General features: G+C 39.0%; 1 protein-coding gene across 1 annotated transcript; it reads right to left on the reverse strand.

Moving 5' to 3' along the window:
* Positions 1-10,217: 10,217 nt before the first annotated feature.
* Positions 10,218-11,153, reverse strand: LOC126071197 (olfactory receptor 18-like). Its single transcript, XM_049875445.1, has one exon. It carries the CDS (start codon positions 11,151-11,153, stop codon positions 10,218-10,220), a length of 936 nt encoding a protein of 311 aa, XP_049731402.1.
* Between the last annotated feature and the right edge of the window lie 9,895 nt (positions 11,154-21,048).

Genomic DNA, 21,048 nt, shown 5'->3' on the forward strand with positions numbered 1-21,048 from the left:
GAATGATTTTTAGCATAATTTTACTTGTGTGTGATTTTAATAATATTTTTCCATAATATCCACAGTCTGTTGGATTACCTTTCTTTGGATTGGCACAAATGTGGATCTCTTCCAATCAGCTGGCCAGGCAGCTGTCCTCCAAGTTTTCCAATCAGCTGGCCAGGCAGCTGAGCACTCTCAGCACTGCATCTGTTTGTTGAAACATCTCAATTGGTATTCCATCCATTCCTGAAGCCTTGTTTTTTGCCAATGCTTTAAGTGCAGCTTGGACTTCTTCCTTCAGTACCATTGGTTCTTGATCATATGCTACATCCTAAAATAGTTGAGCATCGACCAATTCTTTTTGGTGCAGTGACACTGTATATTCCTTCCGTCTTCTTTTGATGCTTCCTGTGTCATTCAATATTTTCCCTGTAGAATCCTTCAATATTGCGACTCGAGGCTTGAATTTTTTCTTCAGTTCTTTCAGCTTGAGAAATGCCAAATGTGTTCTACCCTTCTGGTTTTCTATATCCAGGTCTTTGCACATTTCATTATAATACTTCACTTTGTCTTATTTTCAGCTCTTTTACTTCATCATTTCTTTGTTTTGTTTTAGCTACTCTATGTTCAAGAGCAACTTTCAGAGTCTCTTCTGACATCCATTTAGGTCTTTCTTTCTTGTCTTTTTATTTACCTTCTGCTTTCTTCATCTATGATGTCCTTGATGTCATTCTACAAGTCATCTGGTCTTCAGTCATTAGTGTTCAATGTGTCAAATCTATTCCTGAGACGATCTCCAAATTCAAGTGGGATATACTCAAGTCGTATTTTGGCTCTCCTGGGCTTTTTTGGTGGGGCAGGGGGAGCTTGCTCTAATTTTCTTCAGCTTCGTCTTGAATTTGCAGATGAGCAATTGATGGTCTGTTCCACAAATGACCCCCAACCTTGTTCTGACTGACGATATTGAGCTTTTCCATCGTCTCTTTCCACAGATGTAGTTGATTTGATTCCTGTGTATTCCATCTGGTAAGGTCCATGTGTATAGTCACCGTTTATGTTGGTGAAAAAAGGGTATTTGCAATGAAAAAAATCATTGGTCCTGCAAAATCTATATGCAATCTCTGGCATCATTTCTATCACCAAGGCCATATTTTCCAACTACCAGTCCTTCTTTGTTTCCAACTTTTGACTTCCAATTGTCAGTAATTATCAATGCATCTTGATTGTATGTTTGATCAATTTCAGACTGAAGAAGTTGGTAATAATTTTCTTCATCTTTAACCTTAGTGGTTGGTGGGTAAATCTGAATAATAGTCATATTAACTGGACTTCCTTGTAGGTGTATGGATATTATCCTATCACTGGCAGCATTGTACTTCAGGATAGATCTTGAAATATTCTTTTTTACAAGGAACGTGATGCCATTTCTCTTCAATTTGTCATTCCCAATATAGTAGGTCATATGATTATCCAATGCATAATGGCCAATACCAGTCGATTTCAGCTCACAAATGCATAGAATATTGATGTGTATGTGTTCCATTTCATTTCTGACAACTTCCAATTTTCCTAGATTCATACTTAATACATTCCACATTCCAATTATTAATGGACATTTGCAGCTGTTTCTTCTCATTTTGAGTGGTGCCACATCAGCAAATGAAGGTCCTGAAAGCTTGACTCCATCAGTGTCATTAAGGTTCACTCTACTTTGAGGACGCAGCTCTTCGCCAGTTGTATTTTGAGTGCCTTCCAACCTGAGGGGCTCATTTTCTGCCCCTATATCAGACAATGTTCTACTGCTATTCATAACATTTTCACTGGCCAGTTTTTTCAGAAGTAGACCCCCAATTCTTTCTTCCTAGTCTGTCTTAGTCTGGAAGCTCCACTGAAACCTGTGCACAAAAGGTGACTCTGCTGGTATTTGAAATGCCAGTGGCAACACTTCCAGTATCAGAGCAACACACAGCCACCACAGTATGGCAAATTGACAGTCACCTGGTGGGGCCACAACCTAGAACCAATTAAATCAGACTCTACATGTGAGTCCTTTGGTCATCCTAGAGTACAGCCAGGGTTGACAGCCATTGCATTAGATTATTGCCAGGCTCTTAGTAAAGGCTCCAATAATGTTATCTGTTATTATTTTATCATTAATATGTACTCCCCATATTAAAAATATACACATTTAATAATACTTGCTTTATAACCATACTGTAGAGATTTAAAATATTACCAAACAAACTTGAGTTTTCCTGCTCTCCCTACATGATCTCATTCCTCTCCATACCTGTGCCCAAAGGAAAGCTCCATCATGAATTTGGTGGGTATATTTTTGTTATGTGTGCTCTCTGTATGCTCTCAAATCACATCTGATTCTGTAAGGTTCTTAAAAAACACATAGGTGTTAGTCATTAAACAATTCCCATAATTTTGAATTAATTAACTTGGCCTTGAAACATGTCAATAAAGCTATAAATATCAAACAACAATTCCCTAATTGGCAATAAAGCATAATATATGAAACAAAATATAAATATGTCATACAACAATACTTTACTGGCAATAAAACATACCAATTATAGTTGAACATGACAACACACAGGGTAAAAAAGAGATAACATGGATTTCTGCTTATTTTCAGAGAAGACAGAAGCAAAAGTTCTCTCTTATTCTCTGTCTAAAAACTGAGAAATCTGCTGAAACACTGACCTCCGACCCTAGCTACGGGGGACCTCTGAGTTTAAGGGGTGGTCAAGTCTCCTCCCTGAAACCAGTCTTTAAACATAAAGCCTGAAGTCTAAAGATTTAGACTCTAACATTTAAACTAGCACTGAAATTGTTCATTCTGATTCTTCAATGTGAAATGCATGAGGGCCTTCTTGTGTGCCTTGTCATGATTACCTTGCAATGCTAAATGAGTGGAAGACATACAGTCTAATTTTTGTTCCTGTGAACCAAGAATGGGTCTATTCAATGTTTTAACAGATTCTTTGCTGTGATTGTGTTTGTAGCCTTCTCCATGTCAAGCATGTGATAGGCTCTGGGAAACCAGAAATGAATGAGGCTCAGCGGTTTCCCTCCTAGCATTCAATATCTTCCTGTATAAAAATGAAAATTAAATGTTCTTTCAGGGATTCAGAAAAAACAAAACATTCTGATCCAGTATATTTAGTTGAATTGTATGGAGCTTAGCCTAATTTAAATTAATAAGAACAATACCCAAAAATAATTGGCCCTTACTATATGCATCCATCACAAGATTAATCACAAAAGTATTATCCATTATCTATTCAATCCTTACAGCAATGCAGACCTCTCTATCAACTATGGATCAACTCAGATGGCAATGCAGAGACTCAGAGATGATAAGAAGTTGGATTCACAATTAAATTATAGCTATCTGAGGCCCATACACTAAGCATCTTTATTGTGTTTCCTCACATTTCAAAATGTTCAAAGCAGAGGTCCACAGAACTTAATCAAAGGTACATCTAAGTTACACCTTTAAACTGATTCCTGTTTCCTCACTATGAACTGGACTTGAAAATCTGGCTTTATGTCTCCCATTGAAATCAAGATGGGCTACGTTACAAGAATGAGACAAAATCCAGGAACAGGGACAAGAGAGCAAGATGCCCTGAATTTTCATCTTCCAAAGCATTCTATGAATTCTCACCTGTGATTTCAACCATCCTTCCTATAATAGATGCAGCAACAAGTGCCCGCTGCTGTCCATTGTGTTCTAGCAGGCACTACCTCCACCACCACAGAAGAGCACAGTGAGCAGAAGGTCTGTACCTGGAGAGAACAAGCAAGTGAAACGGCAGGGTGGGTGCGCAAAGAAGAATATGGGCCAGGTCCCACATGTCTGGCATCACACTGCCCAGATTCAAACCTGGCTTCAACTTTTCTGGTCCATGATCCGGTACAAGTTAAAAAAAAAGAGGCCGTGCTCCTTTTCTCTTCTGTGAAAGAACAATAATATGTGTTTCCCTTTTATGGGTGTGGTTGTGCAGAGAAAGGAAATAAGCTACATGCACAACTTAGCTCAGATCCTGTCACTGGGCAGTTTTCAACAAATGCTCATGATATTGTGGTTACCGCCCTCATCCTCATCATTGACATTATCGTCATCATCTACAGTATCATTTTGAAGTGTTTAGGGGACAGGTGAGAGGGACCCATTTCCTGTGCTGGTGGGGAAGTGCCCATAGGACATAGAACCAATGTAGAATAAATTAAAACTCTAAATGAGCCTTCTTGGGCTTCTACCAGAACTACGAACAGAAATTTCACAGGCCTCTGAGCTGAAACTTAGCACTTCAGGGCTCCCATCTGACCAACCCAAGTGTGCTGCTTGTCCTGATGAGGACAAAACAATGCTCCGCAAACCCACTGCACTGTCTCACACGGCACTCACTGGATTGTGCTGTGTCTTTTCTGGGGAATGGCCAAGGAATGTGGGTCAACCACTCCTCTCCTGCCTGGTGGGCTTGAGGGCTGAGGCTCCTTCTGCAGGACTGTCGGGAAGAAAGACTAAGCATGGACCACTCTAGAAGAGAGACACAGGTATGGAGATCACTGGACTGGGATTGGCAAACTGAAGACTTGGAGGGCATGGGCTGGTTATATACAGTTGTGTGGCCTTGAGAGCTCAATGTCCAGAGCACACGGTTAGCCAAATTTGTCCATGTTATTCCAGTTTCTAAGGGCTCATTGATATTTATGAAACAGAAAGAGAAGAAAGTGAATGATCCTGGTATTTAGACCTTCCCATTCTAAGGAGGAAGCCTACCTTTATGTCTCACTCTTAACTTCCAAGCTGTACCGATCTTAACATAAAAATCACTTTTTTTTTCAAATTTTCAATGAAAACAATCAGTGTGTGATTTGATATTCTCAAACCCATTGAATTATTCAAGTAATTTGAGAAGGACCAGGTCTTCTATGAAGTTCAGATTTCAAAGGGCCTCTCGAGAAGACAAAGTAAAGTATTATAATGACAGGTGCAAAGAGCTGGAGATGGAAAACCAAAAGGGAAGAACACGCTCGGCATTTCTCAAGCTGAAAGAACTGAAGAAAAAATTCAAGCCTCGAGTTGCAATAGCGAAGGATTCCATAGGGAAAATATTAAACGGCACAGGAAGCATCAAAAGAAGACAGAAGGAATACACAGTCATTATACCAAAAAGAATTAGTCGATAATCAACCATTTCAAGAGGTGGCATATGATCAGAAACTGATGGTACTGAAGGAAGAAGTCCAAGCCGCTCTGAAGGCACTGGCGAAAAACAAGGCTCCGGGAATTGATGGAATATCAATTAAGATGTTTCAACAAACAGATGCAACACTGAAGGTGCTCACTCGTCTATGCCAAGAAATATGGAAGACAGCTTCCTGACCAACTGACTGGAAGAGATCCATATTTATGCCTATCCCCAAGAAAGGTGATCCAACCAAATGTGGAAATTATAGAACAATATCATTAATATCACACACAAGGGAAATTTTGCTGAGGATCATTCAAAAGTGGCTGCAGCAGTATATCAACAGGGAACTTCCAGAAATTCAGGCTGGTTTCAGAAGAGAACGTGGAACCAGGGATATCATTGCTGATGTCAGATGGATCCTGATTGAAAGCAGAGAATACCAGAAGGATGTTTACCTGTGTTTTATTGACTATGCAAAGGCATTCGACTGTGTGGATCATAACAAACTATGGATAACACCGCGAAGAATGGGAATTCCAGAACACTTAGTTGTGCTCATGAGGAACCTTTACATAGATCAAGGGGCAGTTGTTCAGACAGAACAAGGGGATACTGATTGGTTGAAAGTCAGGCAAGGTGTGCGTCAGGGTTGTATTCTTTCACCATACCTATTTAATCTGTATGCTGAACAAATAATCCAAGAAGCTGGACTATATGAAGAACGGGACATCAGGATTGGAGGAAGACTCATTAACAACCTGCGTTATGCAGATGACACAACCTTGCTCATTGAAAGTGAAAAGGACTCGAAGCACTTACTAATGAAGATCAAAGACCACAGCCTTCAGTATGGATTACACCTCAACAGAAAGAAAACAAAAATCCTCACAACTGGACCAATGAGCAACATCATGATAAATGGAGAAAAGATTGAAGTCTTCAAGGATTTCATTTTACTTGGATCCACAATCAACAGCCATGGAAGCAGCAGTCAAGAAATCAAAAGATGCATTGCATTGGGTAAATCTGCTGTAAAGGACCTCTTCAAAGTGTTGAAGAGCAAAGATGTCACCCTGAAGACTAAGGTGTGCCTGACCCAAGCCATGGTATTTTCAATCGCATCATATGCATGCAAAAGCTGGACAATGAATAAGGAAGACCGAAGAAGAGTTGACGCCTTTGAATTGTGGTGTTGGCGAAGAATATTGAATATACCATGGACTGCCAAAAGAACAAACAAATCTGTCTTGGAAGAAGTGCGGCCAGAATGCTCCTTAGAGGCAAGAATGGCAAGACTGCGTCTTACATTCTTTGGACATGTTGTTAGGAGGGATCAGTCTCTGGAGAAGGACATCATGCTTGGCAGAGTACAGGGTCAGCAGAAAAGAGGAAGACCCTCAACAAGGTGGATTGACACAGTGGCTGCAACAATGAGCTCAAGCATAACAATGATTTTAAGGACGGCGCAGGACCGGGCAGTGTTTTGTTCTGTTGTGCATAGGGTTGCTATGAGTCGGAACCGACTCGATGACACCTAACAACAACAACAACAGGTCTTCTGTACCACAAATCTGATACTATTTCCAAATTCTGAATTAAGATTTCTGTCTTTAAAGGGAATTTTTATTTCCCATTCATTAGCTTTGGTGTGGTTTGGGATTTCTATGTGTAGGCAATTTATATTTTTGATAATTTGAATGACAACACCAGTTCTACTTTTTGGGTAGTTAATGTATATTGGTACTTTAGAAAAACTATTTATTTGTCATACTCATTTGGTAACATAATCTTTAGGCAATTGAGTAGAGGGCAAAGTTTGTTAGTGGTTACCAGGAGCAGGTGGAATGAAGGGTAAAAGAGGGACTCACTACTTAGGAGACACTAAGATTTTACTAAGGGTGATGTGAGAATTTGGAACTGGATAATGGGAATAATTGAACAGTCTGATAAACATAACTAATGCCACTGAATTTTATACATGTGAACAATGATGAAATGACAAACCATTGGTTAAATGTATATTTCCCAAAATAAAAAAAATAATAAACGAGGCAATCGATGAAAATAAACAAAACAATCAAAAAACCAATACTTCCATGGTCCTCAAAGACAGCTGCATTCAAAATGTTGGCCACAACTGCAGTCACTTCAAGCCTTGATTGGAAGAAGATCTGATTCCCAGACCACTCACAAGTCAGTTGGGGAGATCCAATTATTTGAAGACTGTTGGCCAGAGGACCCCTTCAGCTTCCGGCCACAAGGGCCTCTCCATTAGGCAGCTGGCAACATGCAAAATGGCTTTTATCAGAGCAAGCCAGGGAGAGAGAAAGAAAGGACTGGCAAGATGAAAAGCAGATTCTTTTTACACTCTAAGGTTGGAAATGATATCCCAATATTTTTCCAAATTATATCTGTTGGAAGCAAGTAACTGAGTCTAGCACACACTCAAGGGGATGGTTATCCAAAATAACATGAACATAAGAGGTGTGTGTCATTGGGAGAATCTTAGAAGCTACACAGTACACAGGCTTCACTCTCTATAAGGACAGTTGGCTCAAGGACAACTAGACTCTAGAGAAGTCCTTCTGTTTTTCAGGCTAGGCCCAACCCATCCAAACACCATGCTCTCAGCAAACATCCCCTGGACAGAAAAAGGCACGTGGTAGAATTTCCTCTGCCGTAGGTACTTCTGCAAACCCCATGTTGCTTTTGGCCACTCAGTCAAAATTCTTTGCAGTTTCTTAATAAGAACAGAACCCTTCCATCAATATTAGGCCAATCGCAGCCATTCCATGTACAAATTTAACAAACATCCCCAATGGCATCTGATATCTGCTTAACTAGAAAGGCCTCACCTAGCACCAGAATGAATTTTCTCAGGACTTCTTTATGTTTGAAACTCTTGAATTCTTAATAAATGTGCCTTTTGTTTATTTGGTTTTTCCTAGTGGATAAAGTGAAATGTATGGAAATTAAGGTCTGTCTCAACGTTTTACATCCTATCTATGGCACCTCCATGTTCAGAGATCACTTTGCTGAGAAACTTGAAGACTGCTTTGTGGTTAAATTCTATGAAGAAAGTTTGAATACATACGAAGTTAATTTGAAAAGAAAAGAAACGATGCTATTTATGGGTGTGTGCATAAATGGCAGATCTTACTTTTGGGAAGACAATATGACCAAATGACAGGCATGTGAATGTGGGTTAGAGTGGTAGAGGTTGGGTGTTGATGCTCTAGAATGCTTGCACAGTACCAAAAGTGTAATACTATATGAAAGCAATATAATAATGGGTAGAAGCCTTCTGATAGTAAGGTCATTCCACATCTGAGCTTAGAGTACAGTACATGGTATATGAAAACCAAAAATAGTTATGATTATTTGGTAAAATATGCTTCTTCCAATTTCTGTTCCTTGATAAGTACCCTTGAAGGAAACAAAAAAACATGACTTTTTGCATTCCCTTTTTAGATGCCCAGTTGAGAAATACCTATTGACATTTTTATCCCTTTGTTTTTGTGAAGTCTCTGGATGGTGCAAATAGTTAACACGCATGGCTTCTAAATGAAAGTCTAGATGTTCGAGTTCACACAGAGGCACCTTGGAAAAAAGTCATGGCCATCTACTTCCAAAACATCAGCCATTTAAGACCTCAGGAGCACAGATCTACTCTGACCCACTTGGGGTCATCGTGAGTTAGAATTGACTCGGCCCCAATTGATGGTGATAGTCACGTTATTTGTATAACATATCAAAACCCAGTCTTTATCATATGATTCTTAATCTTGCGTATACTATTAGATTGAAAAGATGACGTCACTGAATACTCGTAATAACAAAAACAAACCACATGTTTATTCTCTGAGGAGTTTAAAAAAAAAAACGTCGATAGAGATCTATATCAAAGATATAGTGGTTCATCTGATAATTGGACATATCGATGTCAAAATGTCTTCACTTTTTCTTGTGAGACAGTGAGTGACTTATTCAACATTAAACAAAATGAAATGTTCAAAAACTATGCCCTAAGTGACCTAGATTTTGAGTATATAGACAAACGATTTTCAGTCCTTGCCCTTCAACTGTGTAGAGATAAAACTGTAGTCCTCTCTCAGGCATCTAGGTTTAGAACATGTTGAGTATCAAAGTTCCTCAACAGTAAAGGTGGACAAGGATTCAGCTTAGTGGTAAAATGCAGAGTAATTTAAACTAGGTATTGCATGTGTTTTCAGAACCTACATTGCTGCATCAAGAACTATGTGTGGCATCTCTAAAGGAAATATGGAAAACCATGTAAAGAAAGGCAGAGGGAATCCATTTCTAGGGTAATTTCTCTCATTTCTTCCCCCATGTCAGTTCTGATAACTTTAAGATCTTCAGCATAAACTCAAAAGTTATAATGGACCCAGGACATATATGTTGGTTATTTTTGAAGAAAGGTATCACTTAAATCAGTAACCTTTGAAGTTGGCTGCCCACTAGTACCTGCTGGGGTGTTCTGAAAAATTCTCTATGTCAGCACACACCTCAGTCTAAATAAATCAGAATCTCTGGTGGTACAACTCAGGCATAAGTAGTTTTAGAGATCACCAGATGTTTGCAATATGAAGCCAAAATTGAGGACAAGTAACAAGAATTCTCAAACCTAAACCACATAAATGGATAAGATAGATATAAAGGTAGAGAAAATAGGTGTGAACTGTGGAAACGGTATAGGATATATTTTTTAAGAGAGTTGTACATTCCCCCAGGATGTCTTTGTCTTAGCTGACAAAAACAAAAGGCTCCATAGGTGTTATAGGACACAGTTGGGCAGATGTTATGATGTACGATAGATTCTAGAACATCCCTCAATTCCCAAAATATGTGCCAAGTAAGTATTATTCTGATATGAAATACCAAGAGGAATGAAAGCCATGAGAACTACAAAAATTATGTGACTAAATGAACATGTTTTCCAGCTCCACGTATTTGGTTTTTCCAACTTTTTTAATAGAGAGACCAAAAAAGATGGCACAGGTATTAAAAATAGGCTGTTCTACTGAGAAGTCTCTGCAAGGCCCTCTTGATGTCCCTGTTCCTCAGGCTGTAGATGAAGGGGTTCAGCATAGGGGTGACAATGGTATAAATCACTGAGGCCACTGCACCACTCCTGAGAGAAAGCGAGATAACTGAACTGAGGTACACTCCCAGGCCTGTTCCATAAAATAAGCAAACAACTAACAGGTGAGAGCCACAAGTGGATAAGGCTTTATACTTCCCACCTGATGACGGAACTTTCAGAACGGAGGAAACAATTTGCATGTAAGAGAAAAGGATCCCTGAAACTGGAACACCACCAAAGATGGCACAAATACAATATCCTAGTATGATACTGGAGGACGTGTCAGAACAGGCAAGGTTGAGAAGTTGTGGAGTGTCACAGAAGAAACTAGGGATTTCCACATCTGTGCAGAAGGTAAGCTGTGACATCATAAAGCAGTGCAGCTGGGAGTAAAAAAGGCTAATGAAAAAAGATACCAAAACAAGCAGACCACAGAGGCGGGGGTTCATGATGACTGGGTAGCGCAGGGGTTGACAAATGGCCACAAACCGGTCATAGGCCATTGTAGTGAGGAGCAGACTGTCCATAGATCCAAAAAAGTTTAACAAAGACAACTGAATCAGGCAATGGACATAGGAGATGATTTTGTGGTGTGTGTGGATGTCATTAAGCATCTTTGGGACTGTGGTGGAGGTGAAACCAATGTCAGCCAAGGACAGGTTGGAGAGGAAGAAGTACATGGGGGTCTGGAGGTGGCTGTCAAAGCTGACAGCCAGGATAATGAGCAGGTTCCCAAGCACAGCAACCAGATACATGAACAAGAACATTCCAAAAAGGAGGGTCTGCAGTTCTGGATCATCTGAGAATCCCAAGAGGAGAAATTTGGAAACACTTGTTATATTCTGTGATTCCATGTAGCAGAGACACCTTTAGGGAAAGAAAAGAAGTGTTTGTAAAAGGAAACAAGTAAATGAGCAACCAACAAGGCAATTACATTTTGAATTCTGGAAATTCACATGTAAAGCATACACACTTAAGTACCATACACCACTTTCAGCAATATTTCTCAATAATAATAAAAAAAATTATACAAAACCATTGTTCCTAGAACTCTTTCTTCATTGGTTTCTGTACCCCCTTACATACAATACACACCCACTTTAGAGACACTTGAATGAAGAACGTTAGAAGAGCAAAGACATTTCAAGATAACAAATTCCTAAAGACAGTGAAACAACTCAAGAAGAGATAGAAGACTTCAACAGATCATAACAAGGGAAGAGATAAAGGCAGTAATCAAACAATTAATTAAACACCTCACAAAAAAGGATGTCCAGAGCCAGATGGTCACTGGAGAATTCTACCAACCATTTAAAGAAGTGACTCCAGTGCTTCTTAAACTTTTCAAAAAAAAAAAGGAGACAATGCTCCTTGATTCATTCTACGAAGCTAGCATTACCCTGACACCAAAACAAGACAAACACACAAGAAAACTACATACCAATATTCCCCATGAATGTAGAACAAACTTACTCCAAAAGCATATTAAAAGGATTATGCAGCATGATCAAGCAGAGCTTATCCCAGAAATGCAAGGGTGATTCAACATTAGAAAATCAATATAATGCACCGCATCAATAGAACAAAGGAACCACATGATCATCTCAAACAATGCAGGAAAGGGTTTTGAAAAAACCCAAGACCGTTTCATAATAAAAAGCACTCAACAAGATAGGAATAGAAGGGAAATTCCTTAACTCGATAGAGGGCATTTATAAAAATCCTACAACTAAAAAAAAGAAAAAAAATTTTTTTTTTTTTTACAACTAACAACATGCTAAATGGAGAAAGATTGACAGCTTTCCCATTAAGATCTTGAACAAGACAAGGGACACTGGCTCTCACCACTACTATTCAACATTATACTATAAGTTCTACAAAGGGCAAAAAGGATAGAAAAAGAAATAAAAAACATCCAAATTGGGAAGAAAGAAGTGAAACTCCCTTTTTCCAGAGGACATGATCCTAAATACAGAAGACCACAGAATCCACAAGAAAGCCATTAGAACTAATTAATGAATTCAGCAAAGTGGTAAGATACAAGATCAAAACTCAAAAAAATGGGCTTTTATATATCAGAAACAAATAATCTGAAAAAGAAATTAAGGAAACAATTCAATTTACAGTATAAATTAAAAGGAAAAATATCTAGTAATTAATTTAACAAGACAGGTGAATGACTTGTACACTAAACAGTATAAGATATTACTAAAAGAAGTTAAAGATGCTCTAAACAAATGGAAGGATATTCCATGCTCATGGACTAGAAGACTTACACTGTCAAGATGCCAATACTAGCTAAAGCAATCTATAGATTCAACTGATTATCCATCAAAGTTCCAACAGCCTTCTTTGCAGAAATGGAAAACCCAATCCTCAAATTCATACTGAACAGCAAGGAACCCAAACAGCCAAACAATCTTGAAAAAAAATAGAGAGGGAGGACCACACTCCCTGATCTCAAAACATACTGTAAACTACAGTAATCAAAATAGTTTGTATTGGTATAATGGTAGACATACAGACCAATGGAATAGAATTGACAGTCCAGAGATGAGCAGGCAAACCTACAGTCCATTAATCTTTGACAAGAGTGTTTAATCCATTAAATGGGGAAAGAATTGTCTCTTTAATAAACAGAGCTAGGATAACTGGATTTCCACATGCAAAAGAATGAAGCTGGACCCATACCTCATACCATACATGGAAATTAACTCAAAATGTATCAAGGACCTAAATGTAAGAACTAAAACCAAAAAACTCTTAGAAGAAAACATAGGGGCAATACTTCAGGACATAGTTTTTAACCATAGATTCTTAGATATAACATCAAAAGCACAAGCAACAGAAGACAAAATAGATAAATGTATCTCATGAAAATTAAAAACTTCTGTCCATCAAAGGACTTTATCAGCAAAGTGAAGAGACAGCCTACAGACTGGGAGAAAAATTTTGGAACCACATATTATCACATAAGGGTTTAATATCAGGAACATACAAAGAACTCCTACAATTTAACAAGAAAAACACAAACAATCCAATTGAAAAATGGACAAAGGACTTGAATAGACATTTCACCAGGGAGGATATACAAATGACCAACAAGCACATGAAAAGATGCTGAACGTCATTACCCACTGAAAACAAACAAACAAAAAAAAAAACACTGTCGTCAAATCGAACCCGACTCATAGCGACCCTATAGGGCAGAGTAGAACTGCTCCATAGGTTTTCCAAGGCTATTAATCTTTACTGAAGCAGACTGCCACAACTTTCTCCTGCAGAGTGGCTGGTGAGTTTGAACTGCCAAACTTTTGGTTGGCAGCCAAGCACTTTGACCACTGTGCCAACGGGGCTCATTAACCATTAGTGAGATGCAAATCAAAACCACACAACGAACCACTTCACCCTCACAAGGATGGTAAAGATTTTAAAAAATGTTGACAAGGATGTGGAGAAATTGGAACCCTTATCGATTGCTGGAGGGAAGACAAAATGGTTCAGCCACTACGGAAAACACTTTGGTGATTCCTCAAAAATATAAACATGGAGCCACCATCCAAATGCAAAACCAAACCCAGTGCCATCGAGTCAATTCTGACTTATAGCAATCCTATAGGACAGAGTAGAACTGCCCCATAGAGTTTCCAAGGAGCGCCTGGCGGATTCGAACTGCCGACTCTTTGGTTAGCAGCTGTAGCACTTAACCACTATGCCACCAGCGTCATAAACCACTCAGCAATTTCACTCCTGGATTGTTGTTGTTAGGTGCCATCCAGTTGGTTCTGACTCATAACAGCCCTATGTACCACAGAATGAAATACTGTCCTGGTTCTGCGCCATGCTCACCATTATTGTTATACTTGAGCCCATTGTTACAGCCATTGGGTCAGTTCATCTCATTCAGGGTCTTCCTCTTTTCTACTGACCCTATACTTTACCAAGCATGATGTCCTTCTCCAGGTGCTGATCCCTCCTGACAACATGTCTAAAGTATGTAAGTTGCAGTCTCGCCATCCTTGCTTCTAAGGAGCATTCTGGTTGTACTTCTTCTAAGACAGATTTGTTCATTCTTTTGGCAGCCCATGGTATATTCAATATTCTTCGCCAACACAACAATTCAAGAGTATTAATTCCTCTTCAGTCTTCCTTACTCACTGTTCGGCTTTCACATGCATATGAAATAGGCAACTGAAAATACTATCGCTTGGGTCTGGCGCGCCTTAGTCTTCAAGGTGACATCCTTGATTTTCAACACTTAAAGAGTTCTTTCACAGCAGATGTGCTGAAGGACATGCATCTTTTGATTTCTAGACTGCTACTTCCATGGGTATTGATTGTGAATCCAAGTAAAATGAGATCCTTGGCAATTTCAATCTTTTCTCTGTTTATCATGATGTTGCTTGTTGGTCCAGTTGTGTAGGTTTTTGTTTTCTTTATGTTGAGGTGTAATCCACACTGAGGGCTGTGGTCTTTGATCTTGATCAGTTAGTGCTTCATGTCCTCTTCACTTTCAGCACGTCACCCATGGCAGACAGGTTTCAGCTGAACTCCCATTCTAAGACAGACTAGGAAGAAGGACCTGGCACCCTACTTCTGAAAACAATTGTCCAGCAAAAACCTTATGAATAACAGTGGAACTTTGATATAGTGCCAAAAGATGAGCTCCTCAGGTTGGAAGGGACTCAAAATACAACTGGGGAAGAGCTGCCTCCTCAAAGTAGAGTCAGCCTTAATGACATGGATGGAGTAAAGCTTTCAGGACCTTCATTTGCTGATGTAGTACGACTCAAAATGAGAAGAAACAGCTGCAACCATCCATTAATAATCAGAACCTGAAATGTATGAAGTATGAGTCTAGGAAAATTGGAAGTTGTCAAAAATGAAATTGAATGCATAAACACTGATATCCTAGGCATTAGTGAGTTGGAATGATAGTGGCTGCTTTGAATCAGACAATCATATAGCCTACTACGCCAGAAATGAAAACTTGGAGAGGAATAGTGCTGCATCCATCATCAAAAAGAACATTTCATGATCTGTCCTGAAGTACAGTATTGTCAGTGATAGGAAAATATCCACACGCCTACAAGGAAGACCTGTTAATACAACCATTATTCAAATTTACACACCAACCACTAAGGACAAAGATGAAGAAACTGAAGATATTTATCAGCTTCTGCAGCCTGAAACTGACTGAACGTGTAATCAGGATGCATTGATAATTACTGGTTATTGGAATGCAAAAGTTGGAAACAAAGAAGAAGAGTCGATAGTTGCAAAATAAGGCCTCGGTGATTGAAATGATATCAGAGATTGAATGATGGAATTCTGCAAGACCAATGACTTCTTCATTGTAAATACCTTTTTTCACCAACATAAACGGCAATTATACACATGGACCTCACCAGGTGGAATACACAGGAATCAAATTGACTACATCTGTGGAAAGAGACGATGGAAAAGCTCCATATCATCAGTCAGAACAAGGCCAGGGGATGACTGTGGAACAGACCATCAATTGCTCATATGCAAGTTCAAGTTGAAACCAAAGACAATCAGAGCAAGTCCACAAGAGCCAAAACACAACCTTGAGTACATCCCACCTGAATTTAGAGACCAACTCAAGAATAGATTTGACGTGTTGAACACTAAAAATGGATGACCAGATGAGTCATGGAATGACATCATGGACATCATACATGAAGAAAGCAAGAGGTCATTGAAAAGATAGGAAAGAAAGAAAAGGCCAAGATGGATGTCAGAGGAGACTCTGAAACTTGCTCTCAAACATCAAGCAGCTAAAGCAAAAGGAAGAATTGACGAAGTAAAAGAACTGAACAGAAGATTTCAAAGGGTGGCTAGAGAAGACAAAGTAAAGTATTATAATGACATGTGCAAAGAGCTGGAGACAGAAAAACCAAAAGGAAGAACACACTCGGCTTTTCTCAAGCTGAAAGAAGTGAAGAAAAAATGCAAGACTTGAGTTACAACAGTAAAGGATTCTATGGAGAAAACATTAAACAATGCAGGAAGCATCAAAAGAAGATGGAAGGAATACACAGAGTCATTATACCAAAAAGAATTAGTCGATGTCCAACCATTTCAAGAGGTAGCATATGATCAGGAACCAATGGTGCTGAGGGAGGAAATCCAGGCTGCACTGAAGGCACTGAGGAAGAACAAGGCTCCAGGAATTGATGGAATACCAATTGAGATGTTTCAACAAAGGCATGCAGTGTGGGCAGAGCTCACATGTCTATGCCAAGAAATTTGGAAGACAGCTACCTGAACAACTGACTGGAAGAGATCCATATTTATGCCTATTCCCAAGAAAGGTTATCCAACCAAATGCAGAAATTATCGAACAATATCATTAATATCGTATGCAAGCAAAATTTTGCTGAAGATCATTCAAAAGTGGCTGCAGCAATATATGGACAGGAAAATGTCAGAAATTCAAGCTAGATTCAGAAGAGGATGTGGAACCAGGTATGTCATTGCTGATGTCACATGGATCCTGGCTGAAATCAGGGAATACCAGGAGGATGTTTACTTGGGTTTTATTGACTATGCAAAGGCATTCGACTGTGTGGATCATAACAAATTATGGATAACATTACGAAGAATGAGAATTCCAGTACACTTCATTGTGCTCGTGAGGACCCTGTGCATAGATCAAGAGGCAGTTGTTTAAACAGCACAAGGGGATACTGTGTGGTTTAAAGTCAGGAAAGGTGTGTGTCAGGTTTGTACCCTTTCACCATACCCATCCAATCTATATGCTGAGCAAATAATCTGAGAAGCTAAACTATATGAAGAAGAAGGGGGCATTAGGATTGCAGGAAGACTCATTAACAACCTGCAATATGCAGATGACACAACCTTGCTTGCTGAAAGTAAAGAGGACCTGAAGCCCTTACTAATGAAGATCAAAGACCGTAGCATTCAGTATGGATTATGCCTCAACGTAAAACAAAAATCCTCACAACTGGACCAACAAGCAACATTCATGATAAATGGTTTGAGAATATTGAGGTTGTCAAGGATTTCATTTTACTTAGACTCACAATCAACACCCATGGAAGCAGCAGTCAAGAAATCAGGAGACACATTCCATTAAGCAAACTGGCTGCAAAAGACCTCTTTAAAGTGTTGAAAAGCAAAGAGTTCACCTTGAGGACTAAGGTATACCTGACCCAAGCCATGGTGTTTTCAATCACATCCTATGCATGCAAAAGCTGGACAATGAATAAGGAAGACTGAAGAAGAACTGACGCCTTTGAATTGTGGTGTTGGTGAAGAATATTTAATATACTGTGGACTGCCAAAAGAACAAACAAATCTGTCTTGGAAGAAGTACAACCAGAATGCTCTTTAGAGGCAAGGATGGTGAGACTACGCCTCACATACTTTGGACATATTATCAGGAGAGATCAGACCCTGGAGAAGGACATCATGCTTGGATAAGTAGAGAGTCAGTGATAAAGAGGAAGACCCTGAATGAGATGAACTGACCCAGTGGCTGCAACAATGGGCTCAAGCATAAGGATTGTAAGGATGGCACACGACTGGGCAGTGTTTTGTTCTGTTGTACCTAGGGTCACTACAAGTCGGAACCAACTCAAGGGCACCTAGCAATGACAACAACATACACTGGCCTAGTCTAGATATTCCATTTAAGTTGAGTCATATGATATTTGTCCTTTTGTGACTGAAAATTCAGTGTGATGTTTTCATGAATCATCCATGTTATAGCACGCATCAGGACTTCATTTTTCTTTAAGGCTGAGTTGTCTTTTAAAAGAGCTTCCAAGTATAAATCCTAATGTTCCATCTTTGGTGGACTTCACATTTTGATAAGTATGTTTTTGTTAATGCATAAAATCATACAGTATCACTGATTCAAAATGACAGTCAGTGTAATTTTTATGCAGAGGTATTTATATCAACCATACACAATCTCAGGAAAACATCTGGTGTTTGAGGCTGCTCTTTGCTTTTGTTGTCAGCATTTGAAGAGGCTTATAAAAGTGCTTAAATATACTTCTAATCTTAAACATTTAAAGCATTTGTTTCCCATCAACCAGTTTCTTATCCAACCCAGTATATTTACAGTTGAGGAATTCAATACCAAGGGAGATCCCAGAGCCAGATCTAAAGCCTACCTTTATAATGCCTAGTTAACAGCTTTTCAACTTAAGCCTTCCTGGTACCAAAACCAAACCAAACCCATTGCTGTCAATTCGATTCTGATAATAGTGACACTATAAGACAGAGCAGAACTGCCTCACAGGGTTTCCAAGAAGCCACTGGTGGATTCAAATTTCTGACCTTTTGGTTAGCAGCCCAGCTCTTAACCACCATGCTCCCAGGACTCCAAGGAAGCCTTCCTGGTAAGGGAAGTGTAATTCTCCTAAATTCAGCACCCTGAAGGCAAACCATGTCCTCATTCTCCTTGGAAGGACACAATTTGATATAATTTGGGGAAAGTGCAGAAAAAGAAAAGTAGAGAGTATAATATCACAAACTCCTGGACAGTGTCCTTATTTGTGAAATGGGGATAATAACTGAACCTATTTTATACGGTCGTTACAGAAAGAAATTAAAAGACTTCTCTATCTATAGATATAGACATAAACACAGACATATGTAGACTGGAGCCCTGGTGGCGAAGTGGTTAAGATCTCAGGGTGCTAACCAAATGGTCAGCAGTTTGAATCAACCAGCCGCTCCTTGGAAACCCTATGGGGCAGTTCTACTCTGTTCTATAGGGTCAAAAGAGTCAGAATCAACTCTACAGCACACAACAATATATATTTATGTTAGAATGCTAGTTCCTAATACTGATTGATCATTATAATTACGCATGGATCTTTTAAAATATATTGATGCACTAGCCACATCCAAGAACCAGTTAAATCAGAATCCCAACACATGAGGTTCCTGGTGATCCTAGTGTACAGCAAGTGTTGTGAATCGCTGACTTAGAATATTTCCATGCACTTAGTAAACGTTCCATTAAGGTTAGCTATTACTATTATCATTAATACTCATTCTATATATTAAATACATAAAAATTTAATAATATTTGCTTCAGAACTCATACTTTATAGACATTTAAAATATTACAAATAACACTTAAGTTTCCTCCTATTTCTGCATGATCCTGTTCTCCAGCATATTAGTTTCCACAAGAGCAACCACTGTCATGAATTTGGTGGGAACACTTACCTGACAATATTTCTTTACTGTTAGTATTGGTTTATATGTAGAGAGAGAGTTTTCTTAAAACTTTACATAAATAGTATCATACTACACATATTTTCCCAAAAAATGCTGGCATTTACCACAGCATGGTATTTTAAGTCTCTCTGTGAAGTTCATAAATTTAGTTAACTTTAACTAATGCATAGGATTTCCTGTGGGGTGAACTTCATTTTATTTTTCACTTTCTTGTTATGACACTCCTATGTAAATCTTGGGCTTCTCTCCATTCACACAAGTGGGAATTTCTATAAGCTATATGAATGAAGGATACTTATTCGAGTTGTAGCTATTTATATGTGTTCAAATTTACCATTACCAGCAATTGTCAACATTTGCTTTCCCAAGAGAAAAAAATCAGCTTTGTGATATTAATGCCAAGGTATAGAATCACAAATATCCCTGAAGTCTCTCTAGTAATAATCACCATTCCATGATATTCCACGTGAAATCCTCATCTTTAGAGGGAATAATATTTCCATCTCTGAGATTTCCAGTGTGGGCCGTAAAATGCATTACCACTCTTAGAAAACCCTGTGATCCACAATGCTCATGCTAGAAAGATCCCTAGAAACCACAGCCTCATTCAGCTAATTCACAGATGAACTCACTAAATCCCAAGAGACCAATCTGATGCTTCTGTTCCCGATTGCTCATCTTGAACCAATGTAAGAGTGAGAAGAAAAACGCTTTCCTATTCTGTTGCAAGAGACAGAACCTGGGATGGGAGTCAGGAGAACGAGGTCTAGGTCCCATATCTTTCATCCCCTGGAAGTTGGGCACTAATAAATACTCCATCGTGGCTTTTGAGTCAGAGTTTGAATCGTTATTGGAATAGCAGGTTTGTTGATGAACTACAGTACCATGAAAGATTCAGTCGCTTTGTTTGCAATTATATGACAGAGAGGTTGAAGCCTATCTCATCTCAAGGACTACAGCATGAATGAATTGAAATTGTAAAATGTGTCTCAGTTCACACATTCTATTTCACCCTCTTCTTTTTCTGTTTTCTTTTTATGAAAATCTACCCAATTATTAAATATGATGTTGTATATCCTGCTGAATGAAAAAATATATGTCCCATGGAAATAGGTCCCAAAAAATATGTCCCATAGAAAATTCATGACATAGACACTCAAGCCCTATTTTATCTTATCTATTTACCTGGGCAGTGAGACTCCACTCACAGGGCACCTAGTGAATATTTAACATGCCAACCCAACCTGCCACTTATCTTCCCTGGCAATTCCAGGTAGAGAGCCACCGGACATCCTAAAAGGGATGAAAGCATGAGCAGAAAAGCACCCAGTGTATGGAGGACATACACTGTCCATTAGTTCCTGTGAACTAAAAAAGGATAATCAATATTAAACAGAGATATTTTGTATTAATATCCTCTGCTGTGCCAAGAATGATGTAGGCTTTAGGGAAGAAGAAATGAATGAAACTTGGTCTTTCCCTTCAAGTACTCCACCTGTGGGG

The sequence above is a fragment of the Elephas maximus genome, chromosome 3 (assembly GCF_024166365.1).
Source record: "Elephas maximus indicus isolate mEleMax1 chromosome 3, mEleMax1 primary haplotype, whole genome shotgun sequence".
Lineage (NCBI taxonomy): Eukaryota > Metazoa > Chordata > Mammalia > Proboscidea > Elephantidae > Elephas > Elephas maximus.

Coding starts and splice junctions, on each gene's coding strand:
- LOC126071197 (XM_049875445.1), bottom strand. CDS start 11,153: ATGGAATCACAGAATATAACAAGTGTTTCCAAATTTCTCCTCTTGGGA.